At 40.6% G+C, this 21,138-nt stretch overlaps 1 protein-coding gene across 4 annotated transcripts in view; it reads right to left on the reverse strand.

The window, feature by feature from the left end:
- LOC140491970 (rho GTPase-activating protein 7) overlaps positions 1–21,138 on the reverse strand; it is a 186,437-nt gene that overhangs the window by 23,692 nt on the left and 141,607 nt on the right. For 2 of the 4 annotated variants that reach the window (XM_072590511.1, XM_072590512.1), the window contains exons 2-8: positions 19,413–19,484; positions 17,930–18,011; positions 14,337–14,400; positions 10,262–11,673; positions 7,503–7,673; positions 4,190–4,349; positions 2,938–3,136 (exon numbers count right to left, since the gene is read on the reverse strand). In XM_072590511.1, coding sequence (XP_072446612.1) covers positions 2,938–3,136; positions 4,190–4,349; positions 7,503–7,673; positions 10,262–11,673; positions 14,337–14,400; positions 17,930–18,011; positions 19,413–19,484 — 2,160 coding nt within the window. The remainder of the gene's footprint in view (positions 1–2,937; positions 3,137–4,189; positions 4,350–7,502; positions 7,674–10,261; positions 11,674–14,336; positions 14,401–17,929; positions 18,012–19,412; positions 19,485–21,138) is intronic. The other 2 variants (XM_072590514.1, XM_072590513.1) reach the window with 1 other exon arrangement.

The following is a 21,138-nucleotide window of genomic DNA, read 5'->3' on the forward strand; positions in this document are numbered from 1 at the left end:
TGCCCACACCAGTCTCACCCCTTTTGCCAATGTCCCCACTGCCCTGACAGACTATCCCTTGCACTGTCCTCAACAATTGATGGACAGACCCTCAGGCTTGTATTCACCCCAAACCCCTGAAAAACTTTGATGAGCTGACCCTATATAAATGACTGATCAGACCTCAATTGCTGCCTTTGCATCTCCGCAACACCCTCAGTCTGTTGCTTGTGGCCCTACTGGCCAGACCTTTGCCCCTTCCCTGGGCTGTAGTCACACAGATCCTTGTATACACGTCCCAAGTGGACGAGTGGCTGTGCCAAGACATTAGACTGCATGCTGACTATGCCCCTAACTGCCTGTACTGGGGCCTCTGGACCACTCAGAATCCCTGGCATGAACTGAGGACCAGCCCCCACCCAGTTTTCCAATATGGCTGTTTTGGTGAATACACTTGCACTGCATTTGCTGCTCAGGCAGCTGGCACATGCTGATGTTAAACTGAAGTTTTGGTATGCTGCACATCAAAAGGTTTTGTTGCTCCCCATTCAACTAGTTTCCCACCAACTAGGCTTTCTGCGTATAACACATCAATACAGTAGCACTAATAGCCTTTGCCGATGTTTTATGTGCCTTGCACTAATATGCACAGCAAGGCAGGGATACGGTGAGAATGCAGGCTAAGTGTACAAGCTTCAAGAGCGCAAGTGAGCAGCCCTGAAACGCAGCCTGGAGCAGTCCATAATCCAGGCGCTTGTCCCTGAAGCTTCCTTTGTTGCCTGGCCCTTCAACCAGAGTTGCTGCTGCAACCTGAAACGCAAGTCTGAGCCTGATCAGTGAATTGGGGAGGTGCCATGATGGTCCTTGGGAGCTGGCAAATTCCAGATGCCAACATCCATGGACAAGCCATGTGCACGTCAGAGCCCGTGAATCATGGCTCGAGATGCTGATCGGCACCAAACGTGGAAACTCTTTGCAGCCCAGTGATGAGCTGAAGTTGACAGGTACTCACTTTGATTTCCTGGTCAAGATTTCTAGATATCTGGGTTGCTTTGAGAGTTGGGTAAGATAGGAAACTGAATATTAATAAGGCGAGTTGAGCTATTAATAAAACTTTTTGTTTTATTCATTCACCAGATGTGGGTGTCACTGGCTAGACCAGCATTTATTACCCATCCCTAATCACCCAGAGGACAGTTAAGGGTCAACCACATTGTTGTGGGTCTGGAATCACATGCATGCCTGACCAGGTAAGGACCATAGTAGTTCCTTCCCTAAAGGACATGAACGAACTAGATGGCTTTTCTCCCTGACAATTGACACAGATTCACAGTCATCATTAAACTCTTATGGAATTTGAATTCTAACATCTGCTGCGGCCAGATTCGAACCCAGGTCCCCAGAACATTACCTGGGTCTCTGAATTAAAGACCATCAAGCCATTGCCTAGTAATCTCTATTCCACCTTAATAAGCAGCTTGCTGATGCCCAGTGTGAAATTGGCTGTGCTAAAGCTTTTACCAAAACAGAAACATCTTCAGGTTGCAAGTTTGTTCGCTGAGCTGGTAGATTTGTTCTCAGAAATTTAGTCACCATGCTAGTTAACATCATCAGTGAGTCTCCGGTGAAGTGCTGGTGTTGGGTCCGGCTTTCTATTTAAGTGCCTTGGTCTTTTAACTTGGGTGATATAAGTTGGGTAGCACGATGGCTCAGTGGTTAGCACTGCTGCCTTGCAGCACCAGGGACCCGGGTTCGATTCCAGCCTTGGGCAACTGTCTGTGTAGGGTTTGCACCTTCTCTGTGCCTGCGTGGGTTTCCTCTGTGTGCTCCGGTTTCCTCCCACAGTCCAAAGATGTACAATTCAGGTGAATTGGTCATGATAAATTGCCCAGAGAGTTAGGTGCATTAGTTAGGGGGAATTGGTCTGGGTGGGGTTACTCTTTGGAGGGTCGGTGTGGACTAGTTGGACTGAAGGGCCTGTTTCCACACTGTAGGGAATCTAATCTAATTTCCAGGTTTTCTTCTCAGAGTTTGGGAAATGGGGTCCAAACTAACATGTTTATTGATGGAGTTCTGGTTTGAATGCAAGGCTTCTAGGAATTCCTGTGTGTTTCTCTGTTTAGATCAGAGTGGTTCTAGAAATACACAGTAGGTCAGGCAGCATCAGAGGAGCAGGAAAATCAATGTTTCAGGCAAAAGCTCTTAATCAGGAATAGAAACAGGAAGCCTCCAGGGTGGACAGATAAATGGAGGTGGGGTGGGGGTGGGGGGGGTGGGTGGAAAGAGAAAGAAGAAAGAGGCAGCACTGAGAAGGTACCAAAAAGTACAAATTGGTGAATAGGGGCGAGGATGGAGGTGATAGGTTAGACAGGAGGGTGGAGCAGATAGTGGGAAGGGAGATTGGCAGGTAGGACAGGTCATGAGGACAGTGCTGAGCTGGAAGGTTGGAACTGGGGTAAGGTGAATTAGAGGCTCCCTGTCTCTATTCCTGATGAAGGGCTTTTGCCTGAAACATCAATTTCCCTGCTCCTTGGATGCTGCCTGACCTGCTGTGCTTTTCCAGCACCACTCTGATCTAAACTCTGGTTTCCAGCGTCTGCAGTCCTCACCTTTGCCTCGTTTCTCTGTTCAGCCTGTCCTAGGATGGATGTATTGTCCCAGTCAAAGTGGTGTCCTTTGTCTGTGTTAGGATACTAGTGATGGCTAGCCATGTCAAACACATCTTACTAGACCTCAACTGACCTCTCACCTGATTCTGCCACAGCCTACATCACTCTGGCCCTTGTAAGAGTCTGCCTGGTGTTTGGAAATAAGTTCTCTCTTGCTCAGTAGGAATAAGCATCTTTTAATGGGAGGGACTATGTTTATATTGAAAGAAACAACATCTAAATATCAGTGTCAGAGTCGATAAAAACCAGAGAGAGAGGAATTAAATGACTGAAATAAGAGTACTCTTACACTGATAAATATGGAGGAACGACTCGCAGAGCTTGGTAGTCAACAAGGGTTCAGGCAGATCCCGGAAATACTGTTTTACCATGTCTGCTACATCGAATGCAGATTGGCCTTCATAGCTGACTCCATCTGGGCAGCTCTCATTCATTTCACGTAGTGCCTGGATCCTTGACTTTACTCCAGATTTTCTGAATAATCCAACCTAATATGATGAACATGAAACAGACGATTAAATATCATGACATTAGATTAGATTACACTACATTACATTACAGTGTGGAAACAGGCCCTTCGGCCCAACAAGCCCACACCGACCCGCCGAAGCGCAACCCACCATACCCCTACATTTACCCCTTACCTAACACTACGGGCAATTTAGCATGGCCAACTCACCTGACCCAGCACATCTTTGGACTGTGGGAGGAAACCGGACCACCCAGAGGAAACCCACGCAGACACGGGGAGAACGTGCAAACTCCACACAGTCAGTCGCCTGAGGCGGGAATTGAACCCAGGTCTCTAGCGCTGAGAGGCAGCAGTGCTAACCACTGTGCCGCCCATTAAAAGTAAACAAACTTTTAAAAATCATTTTAAGAAACATATTATCCCAGCTTTATCATCAGTTACTGGAATAAAAGTCAAAGTCATCCTAAAATCAAAAATATAACCTAATGCTTCATTGAAACCTTTATACAAGTGTACTGTAAATGGAACCAAATTTAACAAAGTATAGTCAGGTGATTCTTTTTAATATAAAGCCTTTAAATAAACACTTGTTAAATTTGTTTACACTGTTTTACATTGTCTTATTAACAAACACACCAGGGGCAATGTCAATGGAAATAAAATCTGGGAGAGAGACACCATGAACTGTCTTGTATGGTCCCAAGATCCAAAATCTACCAGATTTTTAAATTCAGGTCACAAAGATGTGCAAATTTCCTTTTGCTACAAATTATAAGGAATCCCAAGTCTGAAGTATTCTTGCTTAGCAAGCATGAGTTAATCAAGAAAATAAAAGTTGCCATAAATTGGCACTAAACTACCTGTTTCACTCAGAGGCATTAACTGATTGATTAAAGCAGAGTCCGAATACTTAGAGTGAAGCTGGGGGTTAAGACACAAATAGGTCCATTTTATATTTGACCAGGACATGCCAGCCAATGGTTTCACTGAGCTAAAAGAAATTGGAAGTTCTTAGTTTTCATTGAGCATAAACATGGATCAAAATAATTTTTAAAAAGTTTACACAAACCTGATCAAGGCAATGGCTCCTGAGGAAATACATAGCCTGCAGAATACCCTTTGGTAACAGATGCCCTGTACGCTGCATGTTTAGCAACAATGGAACGCCAAACACTACTTGATCTTTGTAATCAGGTGCTTTCATCTTCCTGATAAACTTTGGAACTGTCCTATAGAATAGGAAATTCAATAGCTAATAAGATTTTATATACAACTATTGTGGCAACTTTTGGACTGAAGAGAACACACAACAGATTGGACTGCATTTTACAGTCAGCCACTCAGGAAAGCTGAGATGCATTCTTAGTTGATCTGTAATAAAACTGCCCAGAAAGATTCAGCAAGCTCTAGATTTACTCTGACATTGATTTGAATTTTAAGCTGCAAAAACGATGCAGGCAGTAAACAGACTGGTCAGCCAATAAGACAGGAGGATTCGCATAAACAGCAGAGCAGGAAATTTAAAAGTAGGGTTTAGAATACACATTTTAACATGCATAATATTTTAAAAAGGGGAAAACTAAAATATAATGCAATTATTTTCTTTTTAAAGTTGATTTTAACAGTGAAGTTTATAAATTGAAGGAATAAAACTGTATACATGTTAGAGAGCTATTTAGCAAGAATTACAGCTTAAAATTTAATTTTCAAAGCAGGAATGGTACAGACCTGGTCAATTTCCCATTCATTCAGAGGCTGTATTAGTTGCATTTGCAAAGCCTGAAACAATTTATGTTTGGGGGAAAATCAGGGCATCAGTCATAGTAGCTTTCAGATTGCAATAAGTGACTGCCAATTCTAATAGATGCGTAATCAGCTTTACACAGTAACAGTGGCCAGTTCTGACAGTTTCATTACAATCCAGCTGTTAACTATATTATTAAATTGAGAGTGAGAGTACTACAAGTCCCCTTTGAGGCTAGATAATAAAAATTAAATGACTGTCACTTTAAGACAGTTATTCTGTGCTGAATTACAGGACCTCCTAGAAGCCAGATTAAAAAAAAGAGAGTTCACAAAATCTAGGCACAATGCCCTATAAACTACACCAACTGCTTATATATCTGTCCCTGCAGAAATTTTCACTGCAGCCTGACTCTCACACCTCCTGAGTCCCCAACTGCAAGGCAGAAATCAGCGATGTGACAGAATACTCCTCACTTGCCTGGTTGAGTGCACCTTCAATGACACCCAAGATGCTGGACACCATCTAGGATAGAAATGCCCTCTTGATTGGCACCCCATCCACTCCCTCCACTACTGTTGCACAGCAGTTGTAGTGTGTAGCATTTACAAAGAATACCACAGAAGTTCAACAAGGCTCCTTAGACAGCACCTTTCAAACCTCACATTCACTAACATTTAGAAGGCCAAGAGCAACACAGAGGCAATGGGACACAACTGTCTGCAAGTTCCCCTCAAAGCAACTCACTATCCTGACTCAAATATATCTGTATCACAGGGTCAAAATTCTGGAACTCTATCTAATGGGATGGCACGGTGGCTCAGTGGTTAGCACTGCTGCCTCAGCACCAGGGACCTGGGTTTGATTCCAACCTCTGGTGACTGTGTAAACTCCACACAGATGGACATTCTCCCAGTGTCTGCATGAGTTTCCTCCAGTTTGCTCCCACAATCCAAAATTGCCCAGTGTTAGGTGCATTAGTCAGGGGTAAGCGTAGGGGAATGGGTCTGGGTGAGTTACTCTTCGGAGGATCGTTGTGAACTTGTTGGCCCTGAAGGGCCTGTTTCCATACCTGTAGGGAATTTAATCTAATGGCATTTTGGGTCGGTTGACGCCAAATGAGCTAAGGCAGTTCAAAGCCACAGCTCAACACCATGTTCTCAAAAGGTAGCTATGGTTTGAAACTAAATACTGTCCCAGCCAGTAATGACAATACCCATGATTAAATAAAAACTATGTTATCAGCAGAGAGGCCCTTAGGTGGACATAAGGGCATCAATATTAGCACTACTCAGATTTAACTAGTAGAGGGAGGGGCCTAGATTGTGCGAGAAACCCAGGAGCTTTCACTACGTGGACGAGCGACAAGGAATGGGAGGAGGAGTCCACCTTAACAAGCTTCCTGGATTCATCAATGCTTTCCAAGCGTTCTGTCCTGCTCCCCTCTACTTCTGGTTAGTCCACTTCATCCCACTAAACCCCTCACCAGGTGCCTAACCCCACAGTAAAAGTGGAAGTGAAGACTACAGATGCTGGAGATTTGAGTTGAACGCGTGGTGCAGTAAAAGCACAGCAGGTCAGGCAGCATCCAAGGAGCAGGAAAATAGATGTTTCAGGCAAAAGCCCTTCATCAGGAATGTTTTTCCCGAAACTTAGATTTTCCTGCTCCTTGGATGCTGCTTGACCTACTATGCTTTTCCAGCACCACATTCTCGACTCACAATAAAAGCCATTACCTCACCTACATTTACCCCAGCACTTATTAGGTTTAACTCCAGCTCCTTGCTCTTCAGAGCTGGGAATAGCCCCAGCAGTGTTCATCACTCCCAATGGTACTGCTGGGACCAGAGAGTTACAGACTATTTAATTAGCATAGACAGAGTTCGCGTTTAAAAAAAAACAAATGGCCAAGAAGCCACTAAACTGCTATGGGGGAAGGCCAGAAAATCCAGGGCAGGGCATCCAATCCCCACACCAATTGGTATGCCAGACTCTCATGGTCCCTCTTACACCGTAAAATCTAGCACAAACTATTCAGGAGCAACTAGAAAAGGCACATGCCATGGCATAATCAGTAAACATCCAAACACTAAAAAAAAGTTTTAGTGCTGTCAGGTATCACATCATAAGAGAAAGGATGAATATACATTAACTAAAAATATAAATGATCTGCAGTCGTGTTGAAATCATACATGACATATAGTTATAAAGAATTGTCTGGATCAAAAGGTGCCATGGGCAATCTGTAAATTGATACAATGAAAAGAAAAATATAATCCTTATGTAACAGATAACATTTTATTTCAGCTAATATTTTAATACTATAAAATGCAACATGAAAGAATGTTGCTTTGATCTTCAAAGAGACATTAATCATTAATAATTTTACAAAAATAGTTTCTTACAACCTTCAATCCATGTAATTTTAACATTCTTTTTAAATTAATCCCTTGGGGTTGGCACAATTTTAGTCAGGTCGTTTTATATATACACATGTAAAAAGTGATGAATGGGAAAGACCAACTAACCAGGTTGCATTTAATTTGAGGGATACAGAGGACATCAATAAAACATTTGAATTGTGTTTGTGAATTATAATATTTCACAAATCAAGTTTAAATTATATCCAACAGCCTACCAATTCCAGCCTTGCTTGCTGGAGGGGGAGTATTTGTCCATCAGGGTGGTGAGCTTCAGGAGCGCCAATTTCTGTAAGAGATTGAGCTGAGCTGCAGACTGGCTATCAATCTGGAGATGTAAATTCTGAGGATTCAAGTTCAGTTCACCCTGCCAGCATAACCTCTGTTGCCTGCAATATAAAAACAACATTAGTCTGGCAATACCTTTCTACCAGAGAGGTGGAGGAGTTCTATTCTTCCCAAAATAAAAAGGAGGTGTCAAAAGAAGATCCTGTGATTTTAAACTCGAATGAGTGTGTTTAGATTAGAGTTGAAGTTCTTATTGTATTAAAATAAGAAGAAAAAAAAAGGTAAATTTTCAAGGAACCAGTACAATTGGCTGGTGTAAAAGAACAGTTTTCTCTTTGCATTAATAATCCCTATGGGGATATTTACAAAGGGGAACCTAATACAGCTTTATTAATACACTGAAAATGACTTTAATCACAAAAAAACATTAAGTATGTCTAGCTCTCCGTGTGAGTAAACCTGTTTGAAATCTGAAAACTTAAAATAAATCAGTTTCATTTGTGCAAATTAATTAGTTTTGGTAAAAAAAAAACATTCGCGTTGGAACTTTTAAAAATGTGCCTACTAGTGGCCGTGTCCAAATGAAAGCGAGCTCAAGTGTACAAGGTTCATCTTCAGTGTCATGATTTGGAGATGCCGGTGTTGGACTGGGGTGTACAAAGTTAAAAATCACACAACCCCAGGTTATAGACCAACAGGTTTAATTGGAAGCTCACTAGCTTTCGGAGTGTCACTCCTTCATCAGGTGATAGTGGAGGGCTCAATCCGAACACAGAATTTATAGCAAAAATTTAGTGTGATGTAACTGAAATTATACATTGAAAAAATTGATTGTTAAGTCTTTCATCTGTTAGAATACCATGATAGTTTCACTTCTTTCATGTGTAAATCACAAAACTTTTTTTGAAAAAAAAAGGTTGCATTCTCGGGTTAGCTGTTAACAATGGTGATAGCTAGACAATATGTTGAAGGTGTTAGCCCCCTGTGTTCTCTGTCTATGCCATGATGTTTAGATTGATTCCAATCTAAAAAGTGAGATAAGGGAGTTTTACATGAACTCACGCAGTTTTTGAGCAAAGTACAATGTAACCCTCCATCTTCAGTGTGTAATAGTGTGAGAGGTTAGAAATGCGGTTTCTGCAGGTTGTGGGGTGGCGCGAGGTGGGGGGGGGGGGGGTGATGGTGGTGTTGTTGGGGTGGGACATTATACAAACGGTCGTGGAATTCTTGTAGCATGTAGCATAATTAAGGCTAAAACTTTAATGAATATAGAGGGTCTTTTAAAAGAAAAATATAGTTTTAAGCTAGGAAATAACTTTAAAGTCTTGCAGTTGACCACAAAAAGCAACAGCCAGGGCATTTCACAATAAAGCTTATAGCATAAGAGAAACTGGATAAAAGAACAAGCTGTAACAAACAAGGAACAAAGAATGTAGACATACAAGGACAGCAGGATGGCCAGATAAGAAAATAACGAGAGAAAAAAAAAGTGAGGCTTATATAGGATGGGAAAAAGGGAGGAGGAGGAGTGATTCCGCAACTTGTAAACTGAAGAAGAATGCTAACATGCTCTGTTTTCACGCACATTTCTGCTTGATTGCAGAAGCGTCTGGTACTTGCAAGGCTGTAATAAATTGTTCTTGTTTCCAAGGCTTTGTCTTAGGCTGATTCGAGAGTGTTCAGTTTCCCACAATAGTAAGACTCAGATTTTCTGAAAACTACTGATTATCTTCCTCACAAAGCCAAATTTAAAAAAAAAATCAACATTGTTCATATACTTTTGCAAGTTCATCTGACTTTTCTTTGAATCTCACCATCGCAATGGGATGCTTTAGGTCACATTATTAAAATCTTAAAATTAACTTCCAGAGTCCGCTACAAAATTTACACAAGTTTCTAATGAACTGAATTCCTTCTCAAATCTGAAACTGACATGCATCACAAAACCTATATTATTCTAAACCAGTATGTTACATGGCCTGGATTACATACATAAGATGAGACAAAGTAATGGTGGAGAGGGGACCACATTCTATTACCCAGGTTAGAAACAGTGACAGACTGGACAGCTCAAGAACTAGGGAAGTTGAACCAGGGAATTTATGATCAATGGTTAGTTAACAATCATTATGTCAAGGGGTTAGTACAATATAGCATACTATAAATCACAATAATCAGTTAAAATAATTAATGTTTTATAAAAAATAGATTTTGCACTTCCAATATACTTCGAAGAGTAAAGGTTCCGAAGTGTTGTTACCCATGGGAACTTGAGTTGATTATATTATTTGCATTTGCACTAACCCAAGTCACTTTGTTTGATTATATTTAAAAAAGGCACATGACTGTAATATCATATCATGACAGTAGTTCTCAATATTTAATCTGGGAATATAAATGGGAATTAGAAAAGTTAAGTGTAATTAAGAGCCTTATTTTAGATAAGGCATATGGTACAATTCATAATATAAACTATTTTATTTGCATATGTAGTGTGCATTGGCTAACAGCTGATCACAGACTACAAACGTTCAACAGCACATGTTTTTGAAAGTGATCACAGTAATTGATTCATTTAACACAATAGATGATGGTTACACCAAATACTTCCTATAATATTGCAAATATAAACGTAAAAACCTCTAGCCCGTGCAGTTCTACATCAAAGAAAAAGATCAGTAGCCAATACCTGTTACTGTGCGTCAACGATGAGCCAACTCCAGAGTCCCTCTTGTAGTGCATAACTGACTGGTCCAAATCACTGACAGACTTTTCTGTAACATCCAAGTTACTAGCTTGCGTTTCCTCATTAACACACCCAAGATGTTTTTCTATCTCCAAATGAATGTCCTTCGGAGAGGATGGATAAGGAGATGCTGAGTCATTTGCAGAATCAGATTCTCCTTCATCAGAAAACTTTTCTGACCATTTGTTCACGAGTCTTTGAAGTCCATTCACATGCTCCATGACATCATCCAGTTCTGCAAACACGTCATCATCAGCTGCATCTGCTACCTCTCCATTGTTCAGGTGAACAAGGGCCCCTGGAATGTTATCATATATACTCATGCGATTATCTAAGTCATCATGGGAGTCATGCCTACAGTCAATCTCCTTTGAACTGCTTACCCTACTGTCTCTGCCAAATCTACTTCGACGATAACCATGGAAACTGCCAGTTCTCCAGTTTACTGAAGTGTCTATTGGTGAGACAATACCATGCTGAAGTGCTTTTGGAAATGTTCCTGGTTTGTGGCCTTGCGGAATCTGAAAAAGAAGATGGTCATGCTGGCACTTCTCATTTATAAAGTTCTGTTGGCTAATACTCCTGCAGGGTGGTTGTGCTGAATCAAAACTTCCCATATACATCCCATCTCGATTTCGACTTAAGGTTTGACTCCGTGTTCGAAGGACAGGGCTTGGTGTGCTTACTGTACTACTGTTCTCGGACTGACTGCTACTACTGCAGGTTTGGGAGGAGTAGGACGGGTTCTGTCTCAGAAAGGTCTCATCAAGTTCAGCAACGTCAACACAATTGAGATTTCTCATCTTTTCTTCATCAAATCCTTCTTGAAGTACAGGCGCACTGATAAATGGCCTACATTTTTGTTGATTGTTCCTTTTCTGACTAGAACTTCTTAATCGAAGCCTTTCCATTTTCTTTAACAAACCCTTTCCCCTGGTCTTTGAGAACTTTTGAGTGACCTTTTCATCAGTTCCAAAACTGGAGAGCTCACTTGGAGATGGTGGGCCACTGAAGGAGGTGTCCGCAGACGGCAACTTAATTGAGGAACATCTTGAGGAACTTCGACTCGTCTCAAAATCTGTAATGTGCATTTCAGAACTTTTTGGCAAGCTGATACTATCACTGCCCGCACTGCTGCTACTGCTGCTGTGAACGGATGAAACTTCCTGCTTCTCTTCCAGCTCTGGGAATATATCATCACAGTCAACGGTCTTCAAACATGGGCTACTGGGTAAGCAAAGATTTTCCGGATGGAAAAGTTCTAATGCCTCGACACGAGACCACTGCTTGCTGTGCCTTTGAAAAGTCCATTTGCTACTGATGGCACAAGGATCTTCATCTTCAGAATCATCGCTCTGAAAACAGAAGATAAACATAAGCACTGATTGATTGCAAACACTGATGAACAGATATCACCATCACTGATGGGGCATGAATCTTTGGTAGTGAACTTTTTTTTTTGGTATTCAGGCATCAAGTCACAATCAAGTCTGACAGTGAATGGCAAACTTTACTCAAGCTTTTGTGTTTGAGGAAACTCAAACAGAATTTTGTTTATGATCAAAATCAACAATATATTGTTTGTAAACTTGGACACTTTCAAACAAGGAGCATATGCAGTGTCAAGGAGAGAAATGGGAGGGGCTAGAATGCCATTTATACAGCATGGCTGTAAAGAATGGTTTGGAAAATGATGGGAAGAAGGAAAGAAGAAGAGAAAAAAAAAGAGTGCAATAGAGAAAAAGACAGTATACAAGGTAGAGAGGGAGGGAGAGAGAGCAAGAAAAATGAGAAAAAAAAAGTGCACAAGAGAGCGAGCATGAGAGAAAAAGAAAGGAAGAGAACAATGCGAGAGAGGGTTGGGGTGAACTGGGGTTTGAGGGTTAAAGAGGGAGAGAGATAGAGAAAAGAAAAATGGATAGGACTGAGTAGTGTTTGCCAGAGTGAGGAGTAGTGGCAAATCTCAGCTGCTGGTGGTGAAAAAGGAAGAGTGGTGAATGATAAGAAATTGTGTTAATGGAATGGACAAAGCAGGCTAGTATGAGGCAAGGTGATGTCGTGGAGAAATTTGAAACAAGAAGAATTCTGAAATCAATAAGCTGAGACATCAACTACCAGAACAAGGCAGAAGAAGTGAGGATGAAGTACAACGTTATAAAGCTGGCAAAAATGGTTTGTGACTTCTTAGATGAGTTGCGACATTCACAGTGCGGAGGTAAGGAGGCGGCCAATGACAGGGTTGGACCACTTGAATAATGAAAGCATGGCTTTTGGAAATGGGAGGTGAGCATTATAAAATTAGAAGTAAATCAACCATGGTAATGTAACTGGTGCAAATGGATTTAGAGCTCAACCTATATAGAGTACAATATTTCACAAATCCAGACAGGTTGGAATGGATCAGTATCTTCAATAAGCCATGTACAATGAGGAATATATAGCTAATCACTTCTTAACTACTACTCCAGTTGTGAGATTAAGGGATTTTCTCAACCATCTTCTGTAGTAACGTACATACATTTTAAATACTTATTTAGTATTAGTTTTACTTAGATCCTTGCAAAAATGTTACAGGATTAGTAGATCACAAAAAAAATGAATATTTAATCATGCCTTTGCAGAGTTTTTTCAGAACACCTCAAAAAAAAAAGGAAGGACAGACTTACCAGAGGGAAATCACTGAAGGTACATTGATGGTTTCATTAAAAGCAAATTGATTTGCAGTTAGGGTGCATTTTGCTTGCAAGTAAATTGTTCTTACTTGGAGATCAATTATATTGGCAAGCCTAATTTGTCCATGTATTGAAAAAGGAACATTTATTACTTTCAACTTACCTGTACACAACTATCATAGAACATAGAACAATACAGCACAGAACAGGCCCTTTGGCCCATGATGTTGTGCCGAACATTTGTCCTAGCTTAAGCACCCATCCATGTACCTATCCAATTGCCTCTTAAAGGTCACCAATGATTCTGACTCTGCCGCTCCCACAGGCAGCGCATTCCATGCCCCCACCACTCTCTGGGTAAAGAACCTACCCCTGACATCCCCCTATACCTTCCACCCTTCACCTTAAATTTATGTCCCCTTGTAACACTCTGTTGTACCGGGGAAAAAAGTCTCTGACTGTCTACTCTATCTATTCCTCTGATCATCTTATAAACCTCTATCAAGTAAAATTCACAGCTTCATATGTATTTGGGGAAATTTGTAGGTGTTTCTCTAATGTTTGCAAAAACCAAAAAGCCAAATACACAGCAGAGGTGTTAAAATTGAACAAACAGGGTTTTATGCTCCAAAGAATGTTCTTTCTATTTAGGAAGCTGCAGGAAAAAGGGTCAGTAATTGTTACTGTGCAATTTAGCAATATTAACTTCTATTACTAAAAACATCTATTTTTGATACCTGTAATGCAATAATTTGGTAGTAGTTCTTAATATTAGTTCTGAATAAGTGAAAACGCACAAATAATTTAACCAAAATGTTAAGAAAATGAACATGAATAAGAATTTTGTGCAAGGAGAGTTTTCTGGCATCCCTACCATTGTACAATTTCACTGATTATTGGAAATGTTTTAAATGTTCATTCTTGAATTAATCAAGTTTGAATCTTCAAAGTAGAACAACATCAGATTTGTACATTTGCTTACGAAGTAAAATGCATTTCCTTTCTTTTCCAATCATTCCGCTTCCCCCCCGCCCCCAAGCACCCATTCTCTGTTCGCAAGAATAACCTATGAACTTTGGCCAGGTCAATGATGTACTTCTTTTGAAATATAGAAGTATGATGTTATTTCACCTTCTGATCTTCCTTCCTCTGAAAAGTCTGATTCAAATTGGGAACTCAATGGCAAACTATTTCAGCTTACAAATGTATTGATAAATCAATGATACATTCTTGAACCTTCAACAGCTTTACTTTCTCAAACAGACCACGCATATTAAGAAATTGAATTCTGTATTTTAAACTCCAATCCAATGGTGAAAAGTAAAGTGCCAATAAATTGAACTCACCTTTCTTCTCTCTCTACCAATTTCCAATTTCATCATTGCACATTTGTTCAGTGTTTTCAATCGCCTGGAAGAAATAAGTATCCAAATTAAGAGTGTCACAGACAGAATGTGTGCTTCTTTTTAAAAAAAAACAAACACTTAGTGATCAAAAAAATTGTGCAAGGTGTGCATTTTTTTTGTCAGTGCAATTGTTCCAATCTATTTGTTACCAGCAACAAGTTATATTGAATTTTAAAATAAAGAGGGTATTTATTATGCTACATTTTCTCCAGAGGTTTAAAAGAATATGACGTACCCCTCACTTGATTCACACAGACCATCACACACAAAATTAGATAGAGGTGAAAAATAAAACATATTGGAGTTACTTCAGTCTCTTTCTTACAGAAGTTTTTGTTTTAGCTATAGTGAAGCAGTTGATTCTCATTACACCATGTGGCTTCTTATAGTCGAGTTAGCAGAAGTTTGGCTTTCAAGGCGAGTTTGAAATTACAGACACCAGTCTAGTTCCCACTGTTAAAAGGTACAATTTTTTTTAATTATCCTGGGTGCATACCTGTCCTGCACGTGGTTGGATAGCTTTCAATTGGCATTCATCTACACTGCTGCTTTTTCTGGTTTTAAAGCAGAAAATAACATAACTGATTCACCCATGTGAAATTGAGAATCCTTTTCCAAATAATGTGATATACTAAACCAATAAGCATCCTGTTGTATAGTTTTTCGCACCATGAGAGTTTGAGACAGCCCATGTCAGTGTCTGGATGAGGGATCTACACAATACAATGAATGGTTCATGGGATTCACTCCACTTTCTTCTAACACCTCTCTGGTTCATTACAATATTGCAAAACTATATTGTCTATAGGATTTTTGGTCCATCATTAAACGGAGATGTCTGAACTTCAGAAAAGACTGTAGTTTCTTCAGTTTTCAGATTTAATTAGGTATTAGACCAGCAAGTGTGTGGCTACAGTGTCAAAATTCACATGGCATGCTATTTTAAGAGCTTGCGTGTTAACTTTTTAAAAAAATTATATAGCATTAAAATTTGTAATCTCCTCATACCTGTACTGAATATGATAACAGCCAATAACATTTAACAACAACTTCTCTCTTTCCCCCGCCCTCTCCCAATCTCCATAGCATTTTGACACAAATACACATCTCAGGTAATTGTAATTAACTAACTTATATTGATCTGCCAAGGTTACTTAGAAACAAAAACAAATCAGTGGATGTTGGAAACCTGAAAAGATGGCAAAACGCTGGAGAAGCAGTGGTTCTGGCAGTTTCTGCAGGGAGACATGGAGTTAACCTTATAGAGCTGAAATTCTGAAGGAGGGTTGTATTGGATTCAATACGTTAATCCTGCTTTTTTCTCCACAGTTGTTGCCAGAGTCACTAATTTCACCAGCAGTTTTTGTGTTTATGACCATTGGATAAGTTATGGACTGAATGATGAATGTGGATGAGGAAAGCTATTCAGTTCACTCAAATGTAGAAAACCTGACCTATCCCAGCATGTCTCCTTTCGGGATAAACAAAATTATGACGCTCATACAAAAATCTTGCAACTCAGCAAAACAGAGGAAAATATAGCAGAGTTTATGCAAATCCACACAGAAACAAGGCTGTGCAGATTAATTGTTCAAAATTTGAATTATTGACAGCCACAAGCAAGGTGCTGAAAGACTGGAGGGTGGATAATGTTGTGCTATTATTTACAAAAGGCTGTAAGGAAAAGCCAGGGAATTATAGATCAGTGAATCTGACATCACTGGTGGGTAAGCTGTTGGACAGAATTCTGAGAGAAAGGATTTATGTGCATTCAGAAAGGCAAAGGCTGATTAGGAACATTCAGCATGGCTTTGACGTTGTCTGGATGGACTTCAACAAGGCCTTCAACAAGGTTTTGCACAGTAATTGGATAGTAAGGTTAGATCTCATGGGCTAGCTCTCCCAGGATACAAATGGATATAAAATTGGCTTGATGCTGGGAGACAGAGGGTGGTGGAAGAAGGCTGTTGTTCAGACTGGAGGCATGTGACCCAAGGATCAGTGCTGGGTCCACTGTTATTTGTCATTTATATTTTTAGATCTAGATTAGATTCCCTACAGGGTGGAAACAGGCCCTTTGGCCCAACAAATCCACACCGACCCTCCGAAGAGTAACCCACCCAGACCCATCTCCCTCTGACTAATGCACCTAGCACTATGGGCAATTTAGCATTGCCAACTCACCTGACCTACACATCTTTGGACTGTGGGAGGAAACCGGAGCACCTGGAGGAAATCCACGCTGACACAGGGAGAATGTGCAAACTCCAAACAGACAGTCACCAGAGGCTGGAATTGAACCTGGAACCCTGGTGCTGTGAGGCAGCAGTGCTAACCGGATGAGAATATAGGAGGCTTGCTTAGTAATTTTGCAGATGACACCAAAATTGGTAGTATAATGGACAGTGAAGGTTATCTAAGAGTACGAGATGTTGATCAGCTAGGCCAATGGGCCGAGGAGTGGCAGATGGAATTTAATTTCAATAAATGCAAGATGTTACATTTTGGTTAGACAAACCAGGACAGGACTTTTACAGTTAGTGGTAGGGTCCTAGAGATTGTTGTTGAACAAAGAAAGCAGAGGGTGCAGGTAAATAGCTCCTGGAAAGTGGAGCCATACGTAGACAGGGTGGTAAAGGCAGCATGTGGCACATTTACCTTGATTGGTCAGTGCATTGAGTGTAGAAGTTGGGACGTCATATTGCAGCTGTACAAGAGTGGTGAGGCTACATTTGCAGTACTGTATACAATTCTGGTTGCCCTGCTCCAGGAAGGATGTTATTAAACTGGAAAGCTGTAGAAAAGATTTACAAGGATGCTATGGAGACTGGAGGGTTTGAGGCTGGATAGCTTAGGCTTTTTTTGTTGGAACATAAGAGGCCGAGGGGTGACATTATGGAGGTTTATAAAAATTATTAAAGACATAAATAAGGTGAATAGCCAAGGTCTTTTCCCAAAAAGGTAGGGGAGTCCAAAAAATGAGGGTATAGGTTTAAGCTGAGAGGAGAAAAGGTTTAAACGGGGCCTAAGGTGCAACTTTATCTCCATTTGCCACTTCGTCCCACAATCCAAAAATGTGCAGGTTAGGTGAATTGGCCACGCTAAATTGCCCATAGTGTTAGATGTAGGGGTAAATGTAGGGGAAGGGGTATGGGTGGGTGCGCTTCGGCGGGTCGGTGTGGACTTGTTGGGCCGAAGGGCCTGTTTCCACTCGAAGTAATCTTATCTAATCTAATCTAGTAAATTTAAATTGCATATCTTGAAATAATTTTTTCATAAGCTTGCCCAGTCTGCATGTAGAACAGCAAAAACACATCCTCCCAATGCCCAAATCCATACCCCTCTGTTGGAGAAAATCAATAATTCCTAAATGGGCAAGCTTGGATCACTCCCTGCATGTGTGTAGGGAGAAAGGAAATTAACCTCAAAATAGCCCACTTTTATTAAGCTCATTGCCATGCTCCATACGGACTTGTTGCACAAGTATAATGGCTTTGTCTACACAGATTTACATTTCTAGAACAAGATCCTACCTGCACAAAGACTCTGTGGCATCCTGGTCTAAAAACTCATGATCATTTTTCACAACTTCAATATCAATAGGAAACAGGGAGGCTGTGAAGAATGAAATGGGAGTGGTTAAATTCTGTGAAGTTCTCATATCAAAGAAACGTTATGATAAATCACTTCGAGGCTTTGAAGCCACAATTTGCTCCAGAGGAGTTTTAGCATCTAGTCATGAGTCCATAATGGATAGTGATCAGAATAAGGAAATGTTCAACGAAACTTGTAATTTCATTTTAGGTTACTTTATCCTCCATGTGTACTCAAACCTTTAGACAGTAGAGTGAGAAATAATAGTGCTGAAATAGCATAACTAATTTGCTTTTGCAAGTGCTTATTATAGCCATTTAGGGCTGATATTACAGTAACAGGACTACTCTGACAATTTAGTAGATTTCGGTGTCAGTTGTAGAACACAGAACAGAGCAGGCCCTTTGGCCCTCAATGTTACGCCAACCTGTGAGAGCTAATTTAAGCCCATCCCCCTACACTATCCCAAAATCATCCATGTGCTTATCCAAGGATTGTTTAAATCTCCCTAACGTGGCTGAATTAACTACATTGTATTCCACACCTTTACCACTGAGTAAAGAACCTGCCTCTGACATTTGTCTTAAATCGATCACCCTCAATTTGTAACTATGCTCCTTCGTACAAGCTGACGTTATCATCTTTAGGGAAAAAAAAGGGCTTTCACTGTCTACACTATCTAATCCTCCGATCATCTTGTATGTCTCTATCAAATCCCCTCTTGGCCACCTTCTCTCTAATGAGAACAGACTCCAGTCTCTCAGCCTTTCCTCAAAAGATCTTCCCTCCAGACCAGGCAAATCTCCTCTGCACCGTTTCCAATGCTTTCACAGCCTTCCTGTAACAAAGCGACCAGAACTGTACACAATATTCCAAGTGCAGCTGCACTAGCATTCTGAATAGTTGCAGCATGACATTACAGCTCCAGAACTCAATCCCTCTACCAATAAAACCTAACACACCATATGCCTTCTGAACAGCACTATCCACCTGGGTGCCAACTTTCAGGCATCTATATGGATTCCAAGATCCCTCTGCACATCCACGCTACCAAGAATCTTTCCATTGACCCGGTATTCTGCCTTCCCTGTTATTCTTCCCAAAGAGAAACACCTCACATTTATCTCCATTTGCCACTTCTCAGCCCAATTCTGCATTTTATCAACATCCCCCGCAACCTGCAACATTCTTCCACACTGTCCACCACTCCGACTTTAGTGTCATCTGCAAACTTACTAACCCATCCACCTATGCCTGTGTCTAAGCCATTTATTAAAATGACAAACAGCAGAGGTCCCAAAACAGATCCTTGTGTGAACTGAAACATAAATGGAGGAAAATGGTCACAACCCCAGACACAGAGATCCCAGAGCCTATTGACAATTATCTAAGAATAGGAAACTTAAAAATCAAATAGCTTACCTTCAAATAGCTGGGAGTACTGTGGAAATCCAGCAGCTTTCAACCAGTCACAAGCATCCTTTGCTTCAATTTCTGAGGAAGAGACAAAGATAGGAAATCAACATTTGTTGCATATAGTCCAGCAATAAATTATGGCAGTGCACACTGGAAACAAAAAAAAACAAATTTCCAATCCAGTCATTAGGTGTGCAAGTTGTTTTATCACTAAAACAGAAATGCACACATTTCCAAACAAAACACAACTTGGCAAAGGTGGATCAAGAGGACTTATTTTGAATTTCAAAGCATGTTATTATAATAGAACACATACAGCAAAAGCATGAATTGTGCAGCCCAAGCATTTCTGTACATTAATGTCCAAAGCCATTTTATCTTTGTGAATGGTGGGCATGCAGAGTTTCAGTGTCAACCTGGGTATCCCAATTAAGTCACGTTTTTAAAAAAAAACTGCTCTGAGACTAATTACTAACTGGAATCTGAAAGCAATATCAAAATTTGGGCTTCCTGGTCTGCCTCAAATTTGAATATCAAGCAATTGTTTGTCCCTGTGTACTTCTACTTTGTAAAAAGAGAATACAGTTTCTATATTTCGTCATTTCTACCGAATGCTGCTTAACGGTAGAAAGTATAAACATTACTAAAAAGAGACAAAGTCAAAGTATGAATACAAGATGGAAAAAAAGACTGACATGCAAGAAACCAAACTTAGAAAAAGAGAGAGCAGAAATTTATACAGTATGAGAAGAGGGTGCTGATTGGTTAACAGCTCCTCTGCTCCTCCATGTTGGAATCAGTCATCTCAGTTATCAGAGAAAAGATCCTCCTGCTCCTCTGATGCTGCCTGAACTGCTGTGCTTTTCCAGCACCACTCTAATCTAGAATCTGGAAAAAATACTCTGACCAGGCAGGTGGACTCTGATTGGACAGGAGTTCTGTCATGGGGACATGGAACTGTGATTGACCATTTCCATAATCCTTTAGTCAATTAAAAATATGGATATACTTATTTTGTTTACGTAGAACTAGGCCCTGTACTGGATCCTTTTGGACATCTAATATTGGATACAGGATCCTGAGGGTTTCAAGCAGACAGTATGCTGATTGTGCTCAGTCAACTAATGCATACAAAGCTCAAAATACCATCTCCACATTAGATGTGATCCTGCTATTGGACCAGGTTTACGAAATCATTCTGACTGTGTTAAGAATTACACCACAAGCCATTATAAGCTCACCAGTTAGGCTCACAATGTGATGAATTTGTGCATGGTAGAGCCACCTATCAACATACATTACCTTGTTCTATGTAGGCACAAGAAACTCAGCCATGTGTTGCTGATTCTTCAATGGAGGATAGAGCCATGGAGACTGCCAACACCTGCTGCATCTTCCATGACAACATGAGACCAATTAATCTGAACGCTGTTGAGGACAGTACTTATTAATGATCCCCAATACCCTTGAAAAGGCTTTTTAACAGCCATGCCTGATGCTGCTATCATGATGCACTATATTCCTCAACCAATAAGCCACCTTCTGGAACCTCTGGCATGCTGTAGGTATAGCCACAGTGCTATTAGGGCAAGAGGTCTAGGATTTTGACACAGCAATGAAGCAAAGGCAACATTGCTCCAGGTCCAGATAATTTGCGGCTTAGAAAAACCCACAGGTCCTTTTGTTTGTATCACATGCTGGCCTTATTTTTCCAGGCTAAACTTGGTTAAAA

Source organism: Chiloscyllium punctatum, chromosome 20, assembly GCF_047496795.1.
Source record: "Chiloscyllium punctatum isolate Juve2018m chromosome 20, sChiPun1.3, whole genome shotgun sequence".
Classification (NCBI taxonomy): domain Eukaryota; kingdom Metazoa; phylum Chordata; class Chondrichthyes; order Orectolobiformes; family Hemiscylliidae; genus Chiloscyllium; species Chiloscyllium punctatum.